General features: G+C 42.8%; 1 protein-coding gene across 1 annotated transcript; it reads right to left on the bottom strand.

Moving 5' to 3' along the window:
- Positions 1-8,472: 8,472 nt before the first annotated feature.
- LOC134327076 (apoptotic chromatin condensation inducer in the nucleus-like) lies at positions 8,473-17,519 on the bottom strand. Its single transcript, XM_063009160.1, has 7 exons — positions 17,492-17,519; positions 16,939-17,023; positions 15,669-15,864; positions 15,496-15,564; positions 12,816-13,780; positions 8,523-9,143; positions 8,473-8,485 (listed from the first exon to the last, which is right to left on the bottom strand). Exons 1-7 carry the CDS (start codon positions 17,517-17,519, stop codon positions 8,473-8,475), a joined length of 1,977 nt encoding a protein of 658 aa, XP_062865230.1.
- Positions 17,520-23,034: the final 5,515 nt, after the last annotated feature.

Raw genomic sequence — 23,034 nt, 5'->3', positions numbered from 1 at the left:
AACCGCTGTGTATAAACGCTGCTGTATAGATAAACCTGCTATAAATTGGCCTAAAACTGCATTTCCATCGACAGCAGTTAGTGGAAGCTCATGTTTAGCCCAGCTAACATCAGTGCTGGGTGTCACACAATTTACAAGTGAAATCAACACACACACACACACACACACACACACACACACACACACACACACACACACACACACACACACACACACACACACACACACACACACACACCTGCAAAACACACATTTGCATATAAATGAGCTTTTCAAGCTGCTGCACAAAACCAGAAACCAAACAGCTCCTGCTTTCTCTTTATTTACATGATTAACAGCGATGTCTCCACGGCCTGTAAAGCATGATGGAAATTTGTTGCAGAAGTACTGGATAAGTGTTTAGCGGGTTGCTAGTTCAATCCCCCCACCACCAGCATGATACCAATGCCTTTAGCCTACGTTTAACTGCGTCGTGTTCTGCCACAACCGCAAGTCCTCTGATCTTTACTGTAACAAACGTGCGGTTTTATATTTATATCATGTTCTACAGCTGAGATCTGAGCTTCTCACATCCAATATCTTCCAGTCGTTGAATGAGATCAAATGAGGTGTCCAGATTGCTATTTTAAAACATAAAAGAACCAAAACTGACCCCTTGTGTTTTGTAAATATAATTTAAAAAAACGACTAAGAAAGGGAAACAACTTAACAGTTTTGCTATTAAACACTATCAAGATCATTCTGATTGTGGGAGAGCTGGAGTCCATCATGAGTGATCATAAGGTTGTTGTTCAATCACCACCACCACCGCCAAGATACCAACAACGTCTTTAACTCACACTTGCTTGCACTGTATTTGATCACAACTGCAAACACCTGATATGGAACCAACTTTACAGCAGAGACTTCTTCTTTTCAAAGCTTGTCGGTGGACAATTTTACCCACGATTCATCTTTAATTCCTGGCAGATTGGTTATTATGTGGTAAAGAGGTTATATCTGACCATCGGAACAAATTTGCTCTCAATATAAGGTGAAAGTTTAGATTTACACCGACCAGGCATAACATTATGAGCACTGACAGGTGAAGTGAATAACACTGATTATCTCTTCATCACGGTACCTGTTCGTGGGTGCAAAACTGCAGCCCTTGTGGGGTGTGTCCCGGTCTGCAGTGGTCAGTATCTATCAAAAGTGCGCCAAGGAAAGAACAGTGGTAAACCGGCGACAGGGTCATGGGCGGCCAAGGCTCATCGATGCACGTGGGGAGCGAAGGCTGGCCTGTGTGGTCCGATCCAACAGACGAGCTCCTGTAGATCAAACTGCTGAAGAAGTTCATGCTGGTTCTGACAGAAAGGTGTCAGAATACACAGAGCATCACAGTTACAGGGCTGTTTTGGAAGCAAAAGGAGGACCAACACAATATTAGGAAAATGGTCATAATGTTGTGCCTGATCGGTGTACTTCCCAACACTTGTATGTGCCTGACTAAGCAGAGGAATCCTCATGAGCAGATAGTGAGGAAACAGCATGCTCATCCTCCTCTGGTTCTGAACTGTGGGAGTTTAACCATACGTGTGTAAACCAGCACAAAAACAACCAAATAAAACACACACGACACTAAAAACAAATGCAAATAAAGTTGTTATTTCTTGCAGTGACGTACATGAACCTGTGTGTCTAAACAGCTTCCATCTAAAATCTTTACAATGTCACGAAAGGAAACGAACAAACTAACAAAAGGACCAAAAACAAAACACTTTTATAGACGTGGATATTTACAGAATGTACAGCTTCACGATGATAGCTAGCATGCTAACAGAAGTTCGTTATTTATACTATAAATTCATATACAGTCGATGGTCCAGGAACGATTATAAAATAAAAAAAACAGACTATTGAGACTAAAATGAAATGATGCAGAAATGAGGTTCAAGTGTTTAAAAATAAAGTAGCTGGTGTTGACACACGGAAAAAGTGACTTTAAAACGTCTTCAAACAGGAAGTTTAGCTTATATAAAATACTGCTGATATTTACCTTTAAAAATAAGTTCATTATTGGTCTGTATAGTGGGAGGAAGTGGGGAAAAAAACTAGCGTAGAGGCAAGACTAGTCGAAGGCCGAAGGGGAGAGAGTTTGTACTACAGGGGATACTGCTATATACACCGATCAGCCATAACATTAAAACCAGCTCCTTGTTTTATCAGCTCCACTTACCATACAGAAGCACTTTGTAGTTCTACAATTACTGACTGTAGTCCATCTGTTTCTCTACATGCTTTTTTACCCCCCTTTCATGCTGTTCTTTAAATGGTCAGGACCCCCACAGAGCAGGTATTATTTAGGTGGTGGATGATTATCAGCACTGCAGTGACACTGACATGGTGGTGGTGTGTTAGTGTGTGTTGTGCTGGTATGAGTGGATCGGACACAGCAATGCTTACTGTCACTGCTGGACTGAGAATAGTCCACCAACCAAAAATATCCAGCCAACAGCGCCCCGTGGGCAGCGTCCTGTGACCACTGATGAAGGTCTAGAAGATGACCGACTCAAACAGCAGCAATAGATGAGCGATCGTCTCTGACTTTACATCTACAAGGTGGACCAACTAGGTAGGAGTGTCTAATAGAGTGGACAGTGAGTGGACACAGTGTTTAAAAACTCCAGCAGCGCTGTGGTGGTCCTGACCATTGAAGAACAGGGTGAAAGGGGGTAACAAAGCATGCAGAAAAACAGATGGACTACAGTCAGTAATAACTACAAAGTGGACAGTGAGTGTAGAAACAAGAAGGTGGTTTTAATGTTATGGCTGATCAGTGTATGTTTTGCCTTTATGTTGAAACGATCCGTACTTGTGGACACCCACTACGTCCAAACATTCAGCACCTTTAGTAGCTGCCAAAATCCTCAGACGATTCCGAAAGATCTCCTTCAGATCTAGCTTTAAAACTGAACTTCCCCTGCTCCAGAGTCTGATGTAACTGTGCTTTATACCACTTCCGCTCGGGCCTGGGATCGGGTTTGGCGAGTACAGGCTTGCGTTAGGCAGCTCGGCAATAACAACTCGATCCATTGAGCCATAGAAGAGTTCTTGTGCTAACGTGGGCGTTCAGGTGCATGGGAGCTTGTGAGGCTTCACGGCTGAGCTGTTCTCGCTCCTAGACTTTTCCACTTCCCATCATGCACAATGCACCAACTAAACACTTTCCTGCCGACGTTTACTGTCTATGAAGACGGCGCAACTGAATGAGTGAATGAATCTGATGTTGGATGGTATCCACACACACACACACACACACACACACAGTTGCCCATGAAGTCGTGTTGAACTGGTGCCACATTCATGCTACAAAAAAGCTGGAAAAACCCAAATTATAAACCCCACTGATTGAGCGCAGCAGATTTACCGTGTATAAACTCGATGATAACGTGGTCCCGGGGTAAAACACTGATCTGTACAGGCCGAGAGGATCGAGACGTCCAGTCTTTATATAGAAATCTATCACAATGAGTCCAACAGCGACACTCCACTGAACAAACGGGTTCGTATTACTGTAGAAAAGGACACGAGGGGCTGTACAGGGGGTGTAAACATCCTCGGATGTACTCGAGCTGCATCGTTAGTCTGTGAAACGTCAGTAATGTGCGTTCGTTCAGTTCAGTTCAGTTCAGGTGTATGTCCATAGGCATTTAATAATCCTCACACTGAGTGTGTGTGTGTGTGTGTGTGTGTGTGTGGTCAGTAGAAATACTGAACCAAGCATAAAGCTGCGTTCACACGGCAGGATTTTCTGCTCGTTTCGTTTCCCGGTTCTGTTATTTTTACTGTGCTTGATATCCGACACCAATCGAAACTACAAATCTGCACGAACAGAACAGAATCCAAACTAAAATTCTCACTACCGAGTTCCAGAAGAACAGCAGCGTTTTCATAAGTTGCCCAAATATTTTCTGAAACGTTCGGTCGAATGATTCTTCAGGATCAGGGCTTGAAATGAACGCGGCTTTTGATCACAATTATTTGCGTCGTCGTTTCACATGTCGATACTTAAATCGAACGATAATTTAGCATTTTATTTATGCATTTTTTCCTGATTTAGTGTAGTAAATCTGTCTTCCGCTGCTGGTGGATCCTTGATTGCAGTCGAGGTGGGTTAAGTTGCTGCTCACGCCTCCTCCGACCCATGTGCAGCCCTTAGCGGAACCCTTTTGCACCCATGCATTCTGCACAAGCGCCTCTCTTTCTGCCAATCAGTCCGGTCATCCCACCCTGGCAGAAACGTGTCTACTGCAGGCACTGCCAATTATGCCCGCCACCTGGGCTCCACATGGTCATTTTTAACCAAAGCTAATTCAGATGCTTCTGACTCGTTGGGGCTTAAAATAATTTTTTTGCGTCGTCGTTTCACATACTGATACTTATACTGATACCGAACGATAATTTAGCATCAAGATTCATACAAGCTTCATAACGAGCTTCGGTTGAAAATGACCACGTGTAACGATGCTAAATTATTGTTCGAGCAATGTGTAAGTATCAATATTTGAAACGACGACGCAAATAATTGCATATTCATTAAAAGTAGCGTTTTAGGATATTCCGCTAGCACACCAGTGCCGAGATTCGGAACTCTAGCGGGCATAATTGGCAGTGCCTGCAGGGAAGGATGACCGGACTATGTGGGTGGGGTCTTCAAACGCTGTGTAAGGACCCTGATTAGCAGATAGAGAGGCGCCTGTGCAGAGCGCATGTGTGGAAAAGGGTTCCGTTAAAGGCTGCGCGCGGGTCGGAGGAGGCGTGAGCATCAATATACCCACCTCGACTGCTAAATAATCGGGATCGCCAGCAGCGGAAGACAAACTGACTAGAGAAAATGGGAGAAAAACACATAAAATATATCAAAAAAAAGAAAAAAAAAAAGAACAACGATTGGCTGTTGTACATAAGCCGGACAGGGACTCCTCATAAGCGAGTCGAGAAATAATGAGGATCAGGGTGCGTCTCTCCATGCACAAGGCTGATCCGCATACGAACCCGCCTCGTGCAGGTGAAAAGATGCAGTCGGCTACCGCTCACGTGTCGGAGGGGGCGTGCGACAGTCTCAGCTCTCCTCAATTGGGGCGGGGGTCAGCACCAGTAGAGAGGAAGCGTAACCCAATTGGGTAAAATTGGAGGCGATAAAATCGGTAGAAAAGGGGAAGTAGCGTTTATTATAAGTCCTGATCCTCGAAGGGTCATTCGGCCAAAGGTCCCGGAGACGGAACTATTCGGGACGGAGCAGATTTACATACGATGGACTTTTACGCACAGAGAGCAGCAAAGAACGTCCAGCGGAACACAAATCACACACCGTCTCCTTCTCGTCTCCCTACAGCTGTTTGAATGAGTTCCTCACGGTTGCATGAACGTCAAGATCCAGATCTGAACGCTGACGAGACTGGAACTGAAAACGTTCGATTGAGTCCGAGTGCTGAGGTTCACTGACGGGGGTCACTTTTACCTGCAGTGTGAACGCAGCCTCAGCGTGTGTGTTCAGTCTTAATCAGACGACCACACGTGTGCACGTTACTGTGTGTGTGTGTGTGTGTGTGTGTGTGTGTGCGTGTGTAGCTAACACACTGCCGCGCCGCCGCGTCCCTGCTTCTTCAGTAGTTGGATCCGGTTGTGGCAGTAGAATTTTATGGCTCTCCAGTCGCGCTGGTTGCTCACCAGCAGGGGGCAGTGCTGTAAACATCGCTCGCAGTCGGCCTTGGCGGGGACGCGCAGCTCCACGATGTTGCGCTTCAGGTGGGTCTCCACGGCGACGCGCTCCGCCTCCGACCACGGCCGCTTCAGCACGCCGCGCTTACCTGAAACCACATGGCAGGTGGAACGACCTTTTTACTTTTACTCACTATTAAATAAACAATAAATAATAATCCTTGTTTACGTTGTGCCAACAGTTTGGGGATTGCCCTTTCCTGGTCTGGCATGACTGACAGAGACATGGTTTGACATGGCTGGAATGGAAGTACTCCAGTACTCTGCACAAACCCCACTGAACACCTCTGGGAGAAATTGGAACATCGACTGTGAGCCAAGCCTTCCTGCCCAACATCAGTCTGACCTCATTAACGGTCTTTAACTGAATGGGGGCACAAATTCCCACACACACACTGGGACACTTTCTGTAGCTCTACATTTAAAATAAGGGGGTGTGTTTATTTTTGCTTAATTTCTGCTTAATATCACACAGAAATGAGTCACTGAAGTGGGTGCCGCACAGCAACATGGGACCTGGGAACCTGGGTTCAATGCTCATCTCTGGAGATCACATGTTAATGTTAGTGAGAGAGTGTTAGCCTAGTGGATAGAGATTCGGGCCATCAATCAAAAGGTTGAGCGTTCGAATCCCAGCTCTGCCATGCAGTCACTGTTGGGCCCTTGAGCAAGGCCCTTAACCCTACAATGGCTGGCCCCGTGCTCTGAACCCAGCTTCCACTGTACTCTACACCTGTATGTGTATATATGACAAATAAAGGCTTTATTATTATTAATATTATTATTGCTACTATTTTCACTATTATTAATATATTTACTATCATTATAAAATTACTATCATTATTAGTAACTGTTATTATTTTTATTTAATTCCTGTTATTATTGCTATTATTAATGTAATTACTATTAGAATAGAACTATTACTACTAATATTATTATTAATAATATTTATATTATAATTTATTATTACTCCTATAATAATAATAATAAAATTATAGTAATAATATAATAGTATAAATAAATAATTAATATAATAATTAATTAATGATAATAAATAAGTATTAATGATAAAACTACAAATATGATTATTGTTATTAATACTACTGTTACACTCTGAACCCAGTTTCCATTGTACTCTACAGCTCTATGTGTATATATGACAAATAAAGGTGTTCTATTCTATTAAAACATGCAGAAGGTGGAGTGGCCTGCTCTAAATTGTCCTTGGGTTGCTGTCCTGAGATGACCTGGCACCCTGACCACACAGGCTGCCACATGAAGTGCTTGACTAAAGAACTCACATTAAAAGCTCTGATTTGTGTTTAACAGAACATGTAGAGACGTAATGAGGACTGACGATCCCTAAATTACCTGATTTGCCCTGTGAGCCCCTCCTCTTGTAGTTAGCAGACGTGGAGGGGGTGGTGGGTGAGGTCACAGGACTGGCGCTGGTTTTGGGAGCTGCAGCTCGCCCGTTCAGTTTGGCCTTCTTCGCCGACTCCGGTCTCTCGTTACTCTTCTTCTCTTCCTCTGCCTCAGACTCATCGGAGAACGAATCGGCCGAATTCCCCGACATGACTGACAGAAAAAAAATAAAACATAAAATAAACATATAAATTACATCACATTTAAAACCCTCAGGATTAGTGCAGGGCTGAATGTTTAAAACATGCTGTATAAATAATACAATAATTACCATGTGGTATCCTTACTAATTTGTATGCTAAATATAATTATTCCTATTACTTATTACTATTAATATTATTACTATTACTTTATTATTATTTCTATAATTGCTATTATTATTATTTAACTATTTTTATTACTACTATAATTGTTATTATTTTATTACTATTATTATTTTATTATCGTTACCTTTATTAGTATTATTTTACTATTATTTTATTACTACTATTATTACTACTGTTATTTCACTTATTTTATTACTATTATTGTTATTATTATTATTTTACTATTATTTAATTTCTATTATTATTATTTTATTACTATTACTGTTATTATTTTATTACTATTATTATTATTGTTATTATTATTTAACTATTATTTTACTATTATTACTGTTATTATTTTACTATTATTTAATTTTTATTATTATTATTATTAGTAGTAGTAGTAGTAGTATTATTTTACCATTATTATTATTATTATTTTATTATTATTTTACTATTATTTTATTACTATTATTGTTATTATTTTTGTTATTACTGTTATTATTATTATTTTACTATTATTTAATTATTATTATTATTTTATTACCATTATAATTATTGTTATTTTACTATTATTTTATTATTATTATTGTTATTGTTATTTTATTACTATTATATTATTACTATTATTATTATTATTTTACTATTATTTTATTACTATTATTGTTATTAATATTTTATTACTATTATTTTATTACTGTTATTGTTATTTTATTACTATTATTTTATTACTATTATTATTATTTTACTATTATTTTATTACTATTATTGTTATTGATATTTTATTACTATTATTTTATTACTATTATTGTTATGACCATCAATGTTTTTATTGTTTTATATTTCGCTTCTATTTTCTTTGCGGTGCCACTTTTGTAATCCTCACCATCCAGTTCGAGGCAGATGTGTTTGAGACTCATCCCTCGGAACAGCACCCCGTCCTTCTCCCCGTACAGCACCACCCGACCCACCCTGCCCATCAGCGCCGGGTCCTGACCGATCTGGGCGCAGTTCTGGGTCACGTGGTACTCGCTGTGCAGGAAGCGCTCCAGCCGCACCCGCTCGTCCTCGTCCATCAGCAGGAGCTGGGTGAGAATGGCCACTTGTCTCCGGTTGCGGGGCGAGGTCAGAGCCGTGGGGTTCTTGGCCCCGCTGGAACGCGCCAGTCCTCTCAGCAGGTCGGTGCCCCGCAGCGGCGTGGCGGGGGAATGATACGGTCGAGAGAAGACGAACGGGCTCTCGGGATCCACGTTCACGTCCGAGGAGGTTTTCAGGAGCAGATCCAGACAGGATTCCGAGTGAGGGGGAAGAATGAGGGTCTGAACGCGCCCTCGCTTCCCTAAAACGCCCACACGGGGCCGGTGGCACAGCACCTGCCGCTCGAAGGGCGACAAGGATGCCTCGAGGGATGAGGTAGAGTTGGAGGACGGGGCGACGCGGGCGCGGTAGTCGCTGATGGTGAGCTTGGCCATCTCGCACTCGCGATGCCGGTTGTACAGGATGAGCAGCGCCAGGCTGGAGTGGCACAGCAGGCGCCAGGACTCGGCCGAGCCGCTGGAGCGAGACAGGGACATGAAGGACGAGTGCTGCTGCCGCCGGAGATACAAAACCAGAGTGGAGAGAGAGGAGAGCAGCGGCGACACGTGAGAGCTGGAGGAGATAAATAAGGAGAATGTTTATTAAATAAATACGCTGCAAGATACGTTTCTACAACGTGGTTCAAAAAAATAGTTGCTTTTATACACAGTAAATAATAAATTTAAATAAAGAGTGGAATCATAAAGGGAACAACAAAGGCAGCACAAATAACCACAGAAAGGTTTACTGGTCGCAGCAGCTCGGATCCGATTGGCTAGGCGCCCCCTAGTGGGCACAACTGGCAGTGCCTGCAGCAGACAAAATCAGCCACTAGTCTGCTAGATGTATTTATTAGGATTTTAACGTCATGTTTTACACACTGTGGTTACATTCATGACAGGAACGGTAGTTACTGGACAATTTAGTGTCTCCAATTAACCTGACTGCATGTTTTTGGACTGTGGGAGGAAACCGGCGCTCCCGGAGGAAACCCACGCAGACACGGCGAGAACATGCAAACTCCGCACAGAAAGGACCCGCCTGGGGATCAAACCCAGGACCTTCCTGCTGTGAGGAAACAGCACAACCCGCCGAGCCACCCTGCTGGCCCCTGCTAGGTTGGAAAAGACAGGACTAAACAGTGGGACCCTGTGTAAGGACCCTGGTTAGAAGCCCGAGGCGCCTGTACAGAAGTGGAGGAACGTGCCGATCCACTGAAGTACGGGCGGGAGGGCGTGTCAGAACACACATTTTTACTTTTTCAGCATTTCAGCAGACGCCTTTATCCAACGTGACTTACAGTACAGTACACAATATGAGCAATTGAGGGTTAAGGGCCTCGCTCAAGTGCCCAATAGTGGCAGAAATTAACCAAGCAACCTTCTGATTACTAGTCCAGTACCTTAACCACTAGGCTACATATATGTCGAGGCCCTATATGTCACGCTCTTCCTGGCTTGCCCTATATATACACTTTCTAGGACGTGATTGGCATCTCCAGCAGCGTAAGTGTATAATAAAATAGTAAAAAAAATAACCACGACCCTGATGGCTTGTATAACCCCAAATCAAAAGCTGTAAGAAATGTAACTGCGGTAAATGTTAAGCTCAACTACTTTACACACACACACACACACTATATGGACGAAAGTATTTGGACGCCCCTTCTAACTTTTTAATTCATGCATGTCAGTCACAACAGTCGCTAACAGCTGTAATAAATCAATCATATAAAGGAAATTATGTGCTTCTGACTCTTTAGCAACAGTTTAGGGAAGGCTCCAGCATGTTCCAGCATGACTTAAAGCAAGCTCTATAGCTGTAGCTGAAGACTGAGGGTCCTAATGTAGCCATGTGTGTACGTACTTGTATGCACATGCATGTGCAAACGTATATATACAGTGTATCACAAAAGTGAGTACACCCCTCACATTTCTGCAGATATTTCATTATATCTTTTCATGGGACAACACTATAGAAATAAAACTTGGATATAACTTAGAGTAGTCAGTGTACAGCTTGTATAGCAGTGTAGATTTACTGTCTTCTGAAAATAACTCAACACACAGCCATTAATGTCTAAATAGCTGCAACATAAGTGAGTACACCCCACAGTGAACATGTCCAAATTGTGCCCAAATGTGTCGTTGTCCCTCCCTGGTGTCATGTGTCAAGGTCCCAGGTGTAAATGGGGAGCAGGGCTGTTAAATTTGGTGTTTTGGGTACAATTCTCTCATACTGGCCACTGGATATTTAACATGGCACCTCATGGCAAAGAACTCTCTGAGGATGTGAGAAATAGAATTGTTGCTCTCCACAAAGATGGCCTGGGCTATAAGAAGATTGCTAACACCCTGAAACTGAGCTACAGCATGGTGGCCAAGGTCATACAGCGGTTTTCCAGGACAGGTTCCACTCGGAACAGGCTTCGCCAGGGTCGACCAAAGAAGTCGAGTCCACGTGTTCGGCGTCAGATCCAGAGGTTGGCTTTAAAAAATAGACACATGAGTGCTGCCAGCATTGCTGCAGAGGTTGAAGACGTGGGAGGTCAGCCTGTCAGTGCTCAGACCATACGCCGCACACTGCATCAACTCGGTCTGCATGGTCGTCATCAAGATGATGTATGTTTGCATGTTTGCGGCACAAGAAAGCCAGCAAACAGTTTGCTGAAGACAAGCAGTCCAAGAACATGGATTACTGGAATTCCCTGTGGTCTGACGAGACCAAGATAAACTTGTTTGGCTCAGATGGTGTCCAGCATGTGTGGCGGCGCCCTGGTGAGAAGTACCAAGACAACTGTATCTTGCCTACAGTCACGCATGGTGGTGGTAGCATCATGGTCTTGGGCTGCATGAGTGTTGCTGGCACTGGGGAGCTGCAGTTCATTGAGGGAAACATGAATTCCAACATGTACTGTGAAATTCTGAAACAGAGCATGATCCCCTCCCTTCGAAAACTGGGCCTCATAGCAGTTTTCCAACAGGATAACGACCCCAAACACAACCTCCAAGATGACAACTGCCTTGCTGAGGAAGCTGAAGGTAAAGGTGATGGACTAAACCCAATTGAGCACCTGTGGCGCATCCTCAAGTGGAAGGTGGAGGAGTTCAAGGTGTCTAACATCCACCAGCTCCGTGATGTCATCATGGAGGAGTGGAAGAGGATTCCAGTAGCAACCTGTGCAGCTCTGGTGAATTCCATTCCCAGGAGGGTTAAGGCAGTGCTGGATAATAATGGTGGTCACACAAAATATTGACACTTTGGGCACAATTTGGACATGTTCACTGTGGGGTGTACTCACTTATGTTGCAGCTATTTAGACATTAATGGCTGTGTGTTGAGTTATTTTCAGAAGACAGTAAATCTACACTGCTATACAAGCTGTACACTGACTACTCTAAGTTATATCCAAGTTTCATGTCTATAGTGTTGTCCCATGAAAAGATATAATGAAATATTTGCAGAAATGTGAGGGGTGTACTCACTTTTGTGATACACTGTATATATACAGTATATATATGTGTGTGTGTGTGTGTGTATGTATGTGCATATGAGTACATGAGTATATATGTGTACGTATTTGCATGTGTGTATATGTATGTATATGGGTATATATCTGTATGTATATATATACAGTATATGGCTATATTGGCCTTATTGTGCAATATTGTCACGTCACTTTACTATATAATAATTTAATTACTATTCAATCTTTACACTGAAACTAAACCTCATGCATGATTACAGTTACCAGTTATTCATTTTATGTAAATTACAAGAACTACTCAGTTCTAGTTTTTCTGTTTGCTTTCGTTTTGTACTGTTAATTATTTGTTGTATTATGCTACTTTAATTTCCTTTGGGATCAATAATCGATCGATCTATCTATCTATCTAATCTAATCTATCTATCTATCAACTTATATCTGAGCGTGTAGGACTGAAGGGTTTTCTCATTGCTGGTGCAATTGCGGCCTCTGCTGGCTGGTTAAGGTGCTGCACAGAGACCGCAATTACAGGGCGTCACTCTCTGTACATGAGCCTGATCCCACCTGTCAGAAAGGGTGGGTGTTAGGTTCGAACCACCCTAATCGAGGTAGGGGGTCTGGAGCAACGAGGAGCGATATGTCTGGGTAACTGGATACGACAAAATAATTTAAAAATTTGTTTCTTTATTAATACCCACGGTTTTAGAATTGGATTATTAGGTGTCCAAATACTTTTGGCCCGATGACTGGTTACATACCTCGCTCCGTTCTTGTCCTCACCGCTCTCGTTCTCTTTGGTTTCCTTCACCTCCAGCTCCTCGTCCTCCTCCCGCTCCTTCTCCTCGTTCCCTTTGGGAGTGGGCGGAGCTTCCTCTTTCCCTCGCTCCGGTTCCTCCTGCTTCTTCGGCTTCTCTTCCTTCTCTCTCTTGGGCCGGCGCCCCCTTTTGGCCGGAGGGCCGGGAGACTTCTTCGCAGCGGCCGGGGCGGACGACGCGGCCTTCCTGGGGGAGGCGACGGGGGGTGCGGGGCTCTTTTCGGAGGCCGTGCGGAGCGTGGGAGGGGACAGGGACAGGGAGAAGGACATGGCTGGCGGGGCGGAGCCGGACGAGTCTCGGGAGAAGAGAGAGGGCACGGCCGAGGAAGAGGACGAGGACGAAGGCTGCGGCGAGGTGAACGAGTGTGCGCTGTGCGTGTGTGTGGAGTTGGAGGTGTGTGTGCCGCGCGGCGCGTGCGACAGTTCCATGGCGTGACGTATTTCCGGCTGGTGCTCGTGGTGCTTCTCGAGGTGCCGCGCCAGCGAGCGGAAGTGGCGGCCGCAGTGGGGGCAGTGCTGCTTCCTGCTGGCGGCGCCGCCGCTGCTGATGTTTATGTTGATGTTGTTGTTGATGTTGGTGCTGGGCGGGGCCAGCGGAGGCTGGAAGTGAGAGGACGGCGGCGGGAAGGACAGCGGACTCGGCTTCTTCTTCGCAGCGCTGTCGGGCGTTTTCCGTTTCTTGCGCCGCCGCATCATGCACCCCCTCAGGCCCTCGAGTTCCTCCTCCTCCTCCTCGTCCTCATCTTCGTCATCTTCCTCCTCGTCCTCCTCCTCCTCTTCATCCTCCCGGTCAGAGTCGCTGGCCTCGGAGCGGGAGAGCGGAGAGGAGGAAGGAGACAGAGACCAGGAGGGCGTGAGGTAGTCCGACACGGTCAGGGACAGAGGGAGAGACGGAGCAACGTCTTCTTCCTACCAAAAAACAAAGACAGGCATTATGGGACACTTTACAAAAGTATTGGGACACAAGTTCCTGCCACAAGTAACAATCGTGGCAAAGTAGCGTCCAGAAGTCCTCAGGGACAAAATGATGAACCAAAACTGATGAACCAGAACCACAAAGCCACAACAAACAGATTAAATATTCCAGTCACTCGATAAGAGCTGCATGACATCTCAGCTCTGCCCTGGACCAGGAGAGCCTCTGACCATCATGCGCCCTGCCACCGGCCTCTTCTCTTCATCTGCCGGAGTCCCACAGAGAGCCGTAACACGTACGGAGGGACACGCTCTATTCAATGACTCATCCACCCTACGTGCAGGAGCCTGGATCAGTCAGGCGAGGCCGCGGTTACTGCGGTGGGGGACGACAAATCCACACTTTCGACCAAGTTGCGCCCTTTAATACCAGTAAAGAGGGGATTTAATGTTTAACTAATCATCTTCAAGTCAAGTCAACTTTATTTATATAGCGCTTTTTACAATAGACATTGTCTCAAAGCAACTTTACAGAATCCAGGACCAACAGATACAAAAACCCCTTGATGGTTTTATTGAGGCTCAGTGCTGTACAGTATGCTGTGAAGTATGATGGAGGAGGAAGAACAACGGTTCGGACTGTTTTTATTGCTCTGCGCCCTTTAATACCAGTGAAGAGGGGTCTTAATATTACACTAACCACCATGATGGTTTTAAAAATCCAAGTTTCTGAATTACAGGCTCAGTGCTGTACATTGAGCTGTGAAGTATGGTGGAGGGTGTATAATGGTCTGTACTGTTTTTATTGCTCTGCGCCCTTTAATACCAGTAAAAAGGGGATTTAGTGTTTAACTAACCACCTTGATGGTTTTATTGAGGCTTATTGCTGTACAGTATGCTGTGAAGTATGATGGAGGATGAAGAATAACGGTTTGAACTGTTCACACCCTTTAACACCAGTAAAAATGGGTCTTGATGTTTAATTAGTGGTTAAGGTACTGGACTAGTAATCAGAAGGTTGCCAGTTCAAGCCCCACCACCGCCAAGTTGCCACTGTTGGGCCCCTGAGCAAGGCCCTTAACCCTCAATTGCTCAAAACTGTGTCATAATTGTAAGTCGCTTTGGATAAAGGCGTCTGCTAAATGCTGAAAATGTAAATGTAAATATAATTAACCATTATAATGGTTTTAAAAATCCAGGTTTCTGAATGAGAGGCTCAGGGCTGTACAGTGAGCTGTGAAGTATGGTGGAGGGTGTATAATGGTCTGTACTGTTTTTATTGCTCTGCGCCCTTTAATACCAGTAAAAAGGGGGTTTAATGTTTAACTAACCACCTTGATGGTTTTATTGAGGCTTATTGCTGTACAGTACGCTGTGAAGTATGGTGGAGGATGAAGAATAACGGTTTGAACTGTTAGTAATGGTTTGCGCCCTTTAATGCCAGTGAATGCCGGCATTAAATCTTGATGCTACAAGGACTTCCTAGATAACTGTGTGCTACAACTCGACAGTTTAGGGAAGGCCACGTTCCGTTTCAGAATGGTTGCGCAAAGCTATCTCCAGCGGAGAGACGGATTGGGATCGGACGCATATGGGATGAATTAGAAAGTCAACGAAGGGTCGGGGCTCATCACAATCATTCAACATCTGTTCTCAGCTGTAATGAAGCTCTCATGGTTGATAACGTTAGTGTTAGACGGTGAACGCACCTTTTTAATACTGCTGTCTGGATTGAAGGCGCATTCGAACCCCCGCGGTGACACGGCGCGATGAAAAGCCTGATTTAATCATAACAAACAATAATTATAAACCGTGTAAATAAAAACAGGGGGTTTAGGGGTTGGTTCCCCCAAAAATAAACGTAAGGGTTCACTTTACTCACCAGGGCGTTCTCTCCCCATTCAGCCAGGTTGTAGTCCACCGTTATCTCCTCTCCCTTCCCGATGTCTCTTATCGCGACGACCACCAGCCGGACCTGATTCCCACAATGCACCTCTCTGATCCTGCAGTTTGGAGGTGGCGGGAAGAGGACGGGGCCACGAACGCCGCCGGCGTCATCCTCGTCCAGCTCTGGCACACTGCAACACACACACACACACTTTAGTGAGGTGGACGTTTCAAGAGATGCAAAACTACACCAATGAACCTCAGCTCTGCTATCGGCCTGCAGGGCGCCTACACAGACACACGACTGTCCGTCGGTGGCTGAAACGGGGGTTCCTCGTCGCTGGTGTAAGTGCGGCCGCTGCTGACCGATTGACGAGCCAGCTGACCACGGATGCAATACTATGACGGGTGAAATGAAGCGATCGGCGACTGCATGCATGACTTCAGGGGGGCGTGTGACATCCTCAACCCTAGTCGATTGGGCCTGGGGTGGCAGCAGCAACAAGAGACAAGTTTTTAAATACCGTGTCCACTCACTGTCCACTCTATTAGACACTCCTACCTAGTTAGTCGGTCCACCTTGTAGATGTAAAGTCAGAGACGATCGCTCATCTATTGCTGCTGTTTGAGTCGCTCATCTTCTAGACCTTCATCAGTGGTCACATGACGCTGCACACGGGGCGCTGTTGGCTGGATATATTTTGGTTGGTGGACTATTCTCAGTCCAGCAGTGACAGTGAGGTGTTTAAAAATTCCAGCAGCGCTGCTGTGTCTGATCCACTCATACCAGCACAACACACTCTAACACACCACCACCATGTCAGTGTCACTGCAGTGCTGAGAATCATCCACCACCTAAATAATACCTGCTCTGTGGGGGTCCTGACCATTGAAGAACAGCATGAAAGGGGGGTAACAAAGCATGCAGAGAAACAGATGGACTACAGTCAGTAATTGTAGAACTACAAAGTGCTTCTATATGGTAAGTGGAGCTGATAAAATGGACAGTGAGTGTAGAAACAAGGAGGTGGTCATAATGTTATGGCTGATCGGTGTATATATATATATTATTACGCATTTATATCATTTCAGTGATGAACGACGGAACGATGAAGCTGTTCGGTGTCACTGATCGAGTGCTCTGGAGCTACAGCTCGAGCGACCGCGTGCTCCTAAATTTATTCCTCGGCTTCTATTTTGGTGCTTCGGTGAACTTTCTGACCCCCCATCGGGCCCTGACAGACAAATAAACCAGAAAGACGTACCAGAGCTGGGAGGGATCGGCAAGGTAGTAGGGACTGTCGGGTGGAGGGAGTCGATCCTCTGCTCCGTCGGGGTACTGCCCTTCACCTGAGGAACACACGTACGACAGAGAGGTGAGGGGGCAGACGGGTGATCCTACACCTTCAGTACTGTGATTTTAAGAGGAAACTTTGGGTTACGTGGAGACGACTTCTGCCTTACGAATTACTGTCATTACAGAAAAGGATTCGTAGAAGATGAATAATAAATGAGACGCTCGGGTGGCTCGGTAGTCCAAAGTGCTGTGATTTATCTTAGTTAATTTAATTAAGTTAGTTAATTTCATCCCTGTTATAATTTGTTTCTTTAATTATTATTATTTTTCTCTGCGACCCACCCAAAGGTAATTATAAGTCGCCACAGTGGTTTGGGACAGTTTACACGCCGGATGCCCCTCCTGGCGCAACCCTTGTAAATATTTGGGCTTGGGACCAACACTAACGGTGCACTGATGGTGTCCCTGCCCCCCAATGACATGCACTTTTTGTATTTGTGAGCCCAGCCTGGGATTCAAACCCGTTACCAGCAGCGTGGCTCTTATCATCACACCACACAAGCTTTTTAGTATTATTGTTATTAGAATTAATTTGATGATGGTTTTATTGTGCACAAGGGAATTATGGAATTATAGAATTATAGGTGTGTGTGTGTGTGTGTGTGTGTGTGTGTGTGTGTGTGTGTGCGTGTGTGCGTGTGTGTGCGTGTGTGTGCGTGTGTGCGTGTGTATACGTACCTGGGCTGTAACTGTGTTCGGACAGACTTTCCTCCTCATCTTCAGTCACATATGGACGATCACATACCTTCACCGGAGTGCCTTTCCTCTTCCTCCCACACACCCGCCTGCAACACAAACACCAACAAAACAGATTGAATAAAATTTCTATCATATAATTTACATTTAAATAGATCCTAATTTTATTTATGTATTTTAGAGATCGTCATTCCAATAAATATGAGCTGTACATTGCGCTATTCTACTACTGCTGGGATCCAGAGATTGAATCCCCAGCGGTGATCTCTAAAAGATCTCTGTAAGATCTCTAAAAGATCTCTAAAAGATTTCTATAAGATCTCTATAAGATCTCTATAAGATCTCTATAACATCTCTGTATGATCTCTATATGATCTGTATAAGATCTTTGTAAGATCTCTGTATGATCTCTGTATGATCTCTGTATGATCTCTATAAGATCTCTGTAAGATCTCTGTATGATCTCTGTATGATCTCTATAAGATCTCTATAAGATCTCTATATGACCTTTGTATGATCTCTACAAGATCTCTGTATGATCTCTATAAGATCTCTATAAGATCTCTGTATGATCTCTGTATGATCTGTATAAGATCTTTGTAAGATCTCTGTATGATCTCTGTATGATCTCTATAAGATCTCTGTATGATCTCTATAAGATCTCTGTAAGATCTCTGTATGATCTCTGTATGATCTCTATAAGATCTCTGTATGATCTCTGTATGATCTCTATAAGATCTCTGTATGACCTCTATAAGATCTCTATATGATCTCTGTATGATCTGTATAAGATCACTGTAAGATCTCTGTATGATCTCTATAAGATCTCTGTATGATCTCTATACGATCACTGTAAGATCTCTGTATGATCTCTATATGATCTCTATAAGATCTCTGTATGATCTCTATAAGATCACTGTAAGATCTCTATAAGATCTCTATAAGATCTCTATAAGATCTCTGTATGATCTCTATAAGATCTCGCTCTTATCTTCTCTACAAGAACAAACATCTGATGCTCTTTTCCCTGATAGATGAAATAAATGAAGAACATCATTAATCACAAAGCTACAACCAGCAATTACACTCAGTCCACTTGATTAATGACGGTCGGTTTAGATCATAATAGTGCATTAGGTGTGTGTGTGTGTGTGTGTGTGTGTGTGTGTGTGTGTGTGTGTGTGTGTGTGTGTGTGTGTGTGTTGCAAGAACTGCTGCACAGCTGCATGCACTACTGCTAACTTAGATACAGGAAACCACATCCATATGATTGTATACACTGATAATCTGATACAGTGATACTCTGATTCATCAATACAACTGATACTCTGATACACTGTTACACTGAATCAGTACTATAATATTCTGATACACTGTTACACTGATACAACGTTACTCTGATACACTGTTACACTGAATCAGTACTATAATATTCTGATACACTGTTACACTGATACAACGTTACTCTGATGCACTGTTACACTGAATCAGTACTATAATATTCTGATACACTGTTACACTGATACAACGTTACTCTGATACACTGTTACACTGAATCAGTACTATAATATTCTGATACACTGTTACACTGATACAACGTTACTCTGATACACTGTTACACTGAATCAATACTATAATATTCTGATACACTGATACACTGAATCAATACTACAGTATTCTAATACACTGTTCCTCTGATACAACGTTACTTTGACACAGTGTTACTCTGATACTGTTACAGTGAATCAATACTACAATACTCTGATACACTGTTACACTGAATCAATACTATAATATTCTGATACACTGTTACACTGAATCAGTACTATAATATTCTGATACACTGTTACAACGTTACTCTGATACACTGTTACACTGAATCAATACTACAATATTCTGATACACTGTTCCTCTGATACAACGTTACTTTGACACAGTGTTACTCTGATACTGTTACAGTGAATAAATACTATATTATTCTGATACACTGTTACACAGAATCAATACTATAATATTCTGATACACTGTTCCTGATACACTGTTACTTTGATACAATGTTTCTATGACATAATGATACAATGTTACTCTGATATACTAATACACTGTTACTCTGATACAATGTTCCTAGGACATAATGATATATCGATACAATGTTACTCTGAAACACTGTTACACTAATATACTGATACACTGCTGCACTGTTACTCTGATACAATGTTCCTATGACATGATGATGTATCGATACACTGTTACTCTTATAGTGATACACTGATGCACTGTTACTCACTAATACAATGTAACACTAATATACTGATACACTGTTACTTTGATACAATCTTCCTGACAATGATATATAGATACAATGTTACTCTGATAGTGATACACTGATGCACTGTTACTCACCAATACAATGTAACACTAATATACTGATACACTGTTACTGTAATATACTGATACACTGTTACTGTAATATACTGATACACTGTTACTTTGATACAATGTTACTGTATTATACTGATACACTGTTACTGATACAATGTTACTGTAATATACTGATACACTGTTACTTTAATACAATCTTCCTATGACATAATGATATATAGATACAATGTTACTCCGATAGTGATACACTGATGCACTGTTACTCACCAATACAATGTAACACTAATATACTGATACACTGTTACTGTAATATACTGATACACTGTTACTTTGATACAATGTTACTGTATTATACTGATACACTGTTACTGATACAATGTTACTGTAATATACTGATACACTGTTACTTTAATACAATCTTCCTATGACATAATGATATATAGATACAATGTTACTCCGATAGTGATACACTGATGCACTGTTACTCACCAATACAATGTAACACTAATATACTGATACACTGTTACTGTAATATACTGATACACTGTTACTTTGATACAATGTTACTGTAATATACTGATACACTGTTATTGATACAATGTTACTGTAATATACTGATACACTGTTACTTTGATATATTGATACACTGTTACTTTAATACAATCTTCCTATGACATAATGATATATAGATACAATGTTACTCTGATAGTGATACACTGATACACTGATGCACTGTTACTCACTAATACAATGTAACACTAATATACTGATACAATGTTACTCTGATATACTAATACACTGTTACTCTGATACAATGTTCCTATGACATAATGATATAGATACAATGTTACTCTGAAACACTGTTACATTAATATACTAATACACTGCTGCACTGTTACTCTGATACAATGTTCCTATGACATGACGATGTATCGATACACTGTTACTCTGATAGTGATACACTGATACACTGATGCACTGTTACTCACTAATACAATGTAACACTAATATACTGATACACTGTTACTCTGATACAATGTTACTGTAATATACTGATACACTGTTACTTTGATACAATCTTCCTATGACATAATGATGTATAGATACAATGTTACTCTGATAGTGATACACTGACGCACTGTTACTCTGATACAATGTTCCTATGACATGATGTATCGATACACTGTTACTCTGATAGTGATACACTGATGCACTGTTACTCACTAATACAATGTAACACTAATATACTGATACACTGTTACTTTGATACAATCTTCCTATGACATAATGATATATAGATACAATGTTACTGTAATATACTGATACACTGTTACTTTGATACAATCTTCCTATGACATAATGATATATAGATACAATGTTACTCTGATAGTGATACACTGACGCACTGTTACTCTGATACAATGTTCCTATGACATGACGATGTATCGATACACTGTTACTCTGATAGTGATACACTGATGCACTGTTACTCACTAATACAATGTAACACTAATATACTGATACTGTTACTTTGATACAATCTTCCTATGACATAATGATGTATAGATACAATGTTACTCTGATAGTGATACACTGATGCACTGTTACTAGGATGTACTGATGTATCGATACACTCCTACTCTGATACAGTGTTACTAGGATATATTGATATATCGATACACTATTACTGATACTGCAACACACACACACACACACTAGCGCAACATGCTAACTGTGCACCTAAACACCTGCTTCCATAAACAAAGCCCCGCGCTGATGATGCATTTGCTTGTCTCTGACCGATGTGATGAGTGGGTTGAATCGCACTCACCCCCGGGGAGGAGCGGGTTTCCCTCCGTCTCCATCACTGTCCAGAGTCGGAGGATCCCGATACTCAAAAGGAGAACGAACATTCTCCGCCATTAGTGCTCCCGTACAGACGCCACTGCGCATGCGCTAGTGCCGCCACAAGCACCCGCTACGCATGCGTCTTCTGCAGGATTCTCCTTTATTCCATTAAGCACCAGCACGTTATTAAATCATGTTTATTCTGGTGTTTCTCATTACCTGGCGCATGGATGGTCAGAGTCGCGGTGTGTGTGGCAAACTGGTTTGATCAAAATATATATAGTGCCATTCATCTGCAGAAACGGCTTTATCCTGAGCAGGGTCGCGGTGAACACACCATGCATTAATGCACCATGTACGTTTACTCACTCACATCTAACTAACTTCAAGTAGCTACTCACCTTCTGCATAGTGCTGGGAGAACATACCAAACTTCACACTTCATATTTACCTGAGGTGAAGATCGAACCCTGGTGCAGAGGTCCCTTAAACTGTGCACCACTCACTTATCACAAAATATCACGTTACACACCACATTTCCAGAAAAGTCGGGACATTTTGTAAAATGCAGTGCAAACAAGAATCTGTAATTCCTCAATTCTCTTAAACCTTTATTTCATTTTATTTCATTTCAATGTTTTACCAGCACGCTATCCTGGTCAGGGTCACGGTGGGTGCAGTTTTTAAACACCTCACTGTCACTGCTTGACTGAGAATAGTCCACCAACCAAAAATATCCAGCCAACAGCGCCGTGACCTCTGATGAAGGTCTAGAAGATGACTGATTCAAACAGCAGCAATAGATGAGCGATCGTTTCTGACTTTACATCTACAAGGTGGACCAACTAGGTAGGAGTGTCTAATAGAGTGGACAGTGAGTGGACACAGGATTTAAAAACTCCAGCAGCGCTGCTGTGTCTGATCCACTCATACCAGCACAACACACACTAACACACCACCACCATGTCAGTGTCACTGCAGTGCTGAGAATGATCCACCACCTAAATAATACCTGCTCTGTGGTGGTCCTGTGGGGGTCCTGACCATTGAAGAACAGGGTGAAAGCAGGTTAAAACAG

This window comes from Trichomycterus rosablanca, chromosome 14 (assembly GCF_030014385.1).
Source record: "Trichomycterus rosablanca isolate fTriRos1 chromosome 14, fTriRos1.hap1, whole genome shotgun sequence".
Classification (NCBI taxonomy): Eukaryota; Metazoa; Chordata; class Actinopteri; order Siluriformes; family Trichomycteridae; genus Trichomycterus; species Trichomycterus rosablanca.
The sequence above is the reverse complement of the archived record's forward strand: the minus strand, read 5'-3'. Positions and strand labels throughout refer to the sequence as shown.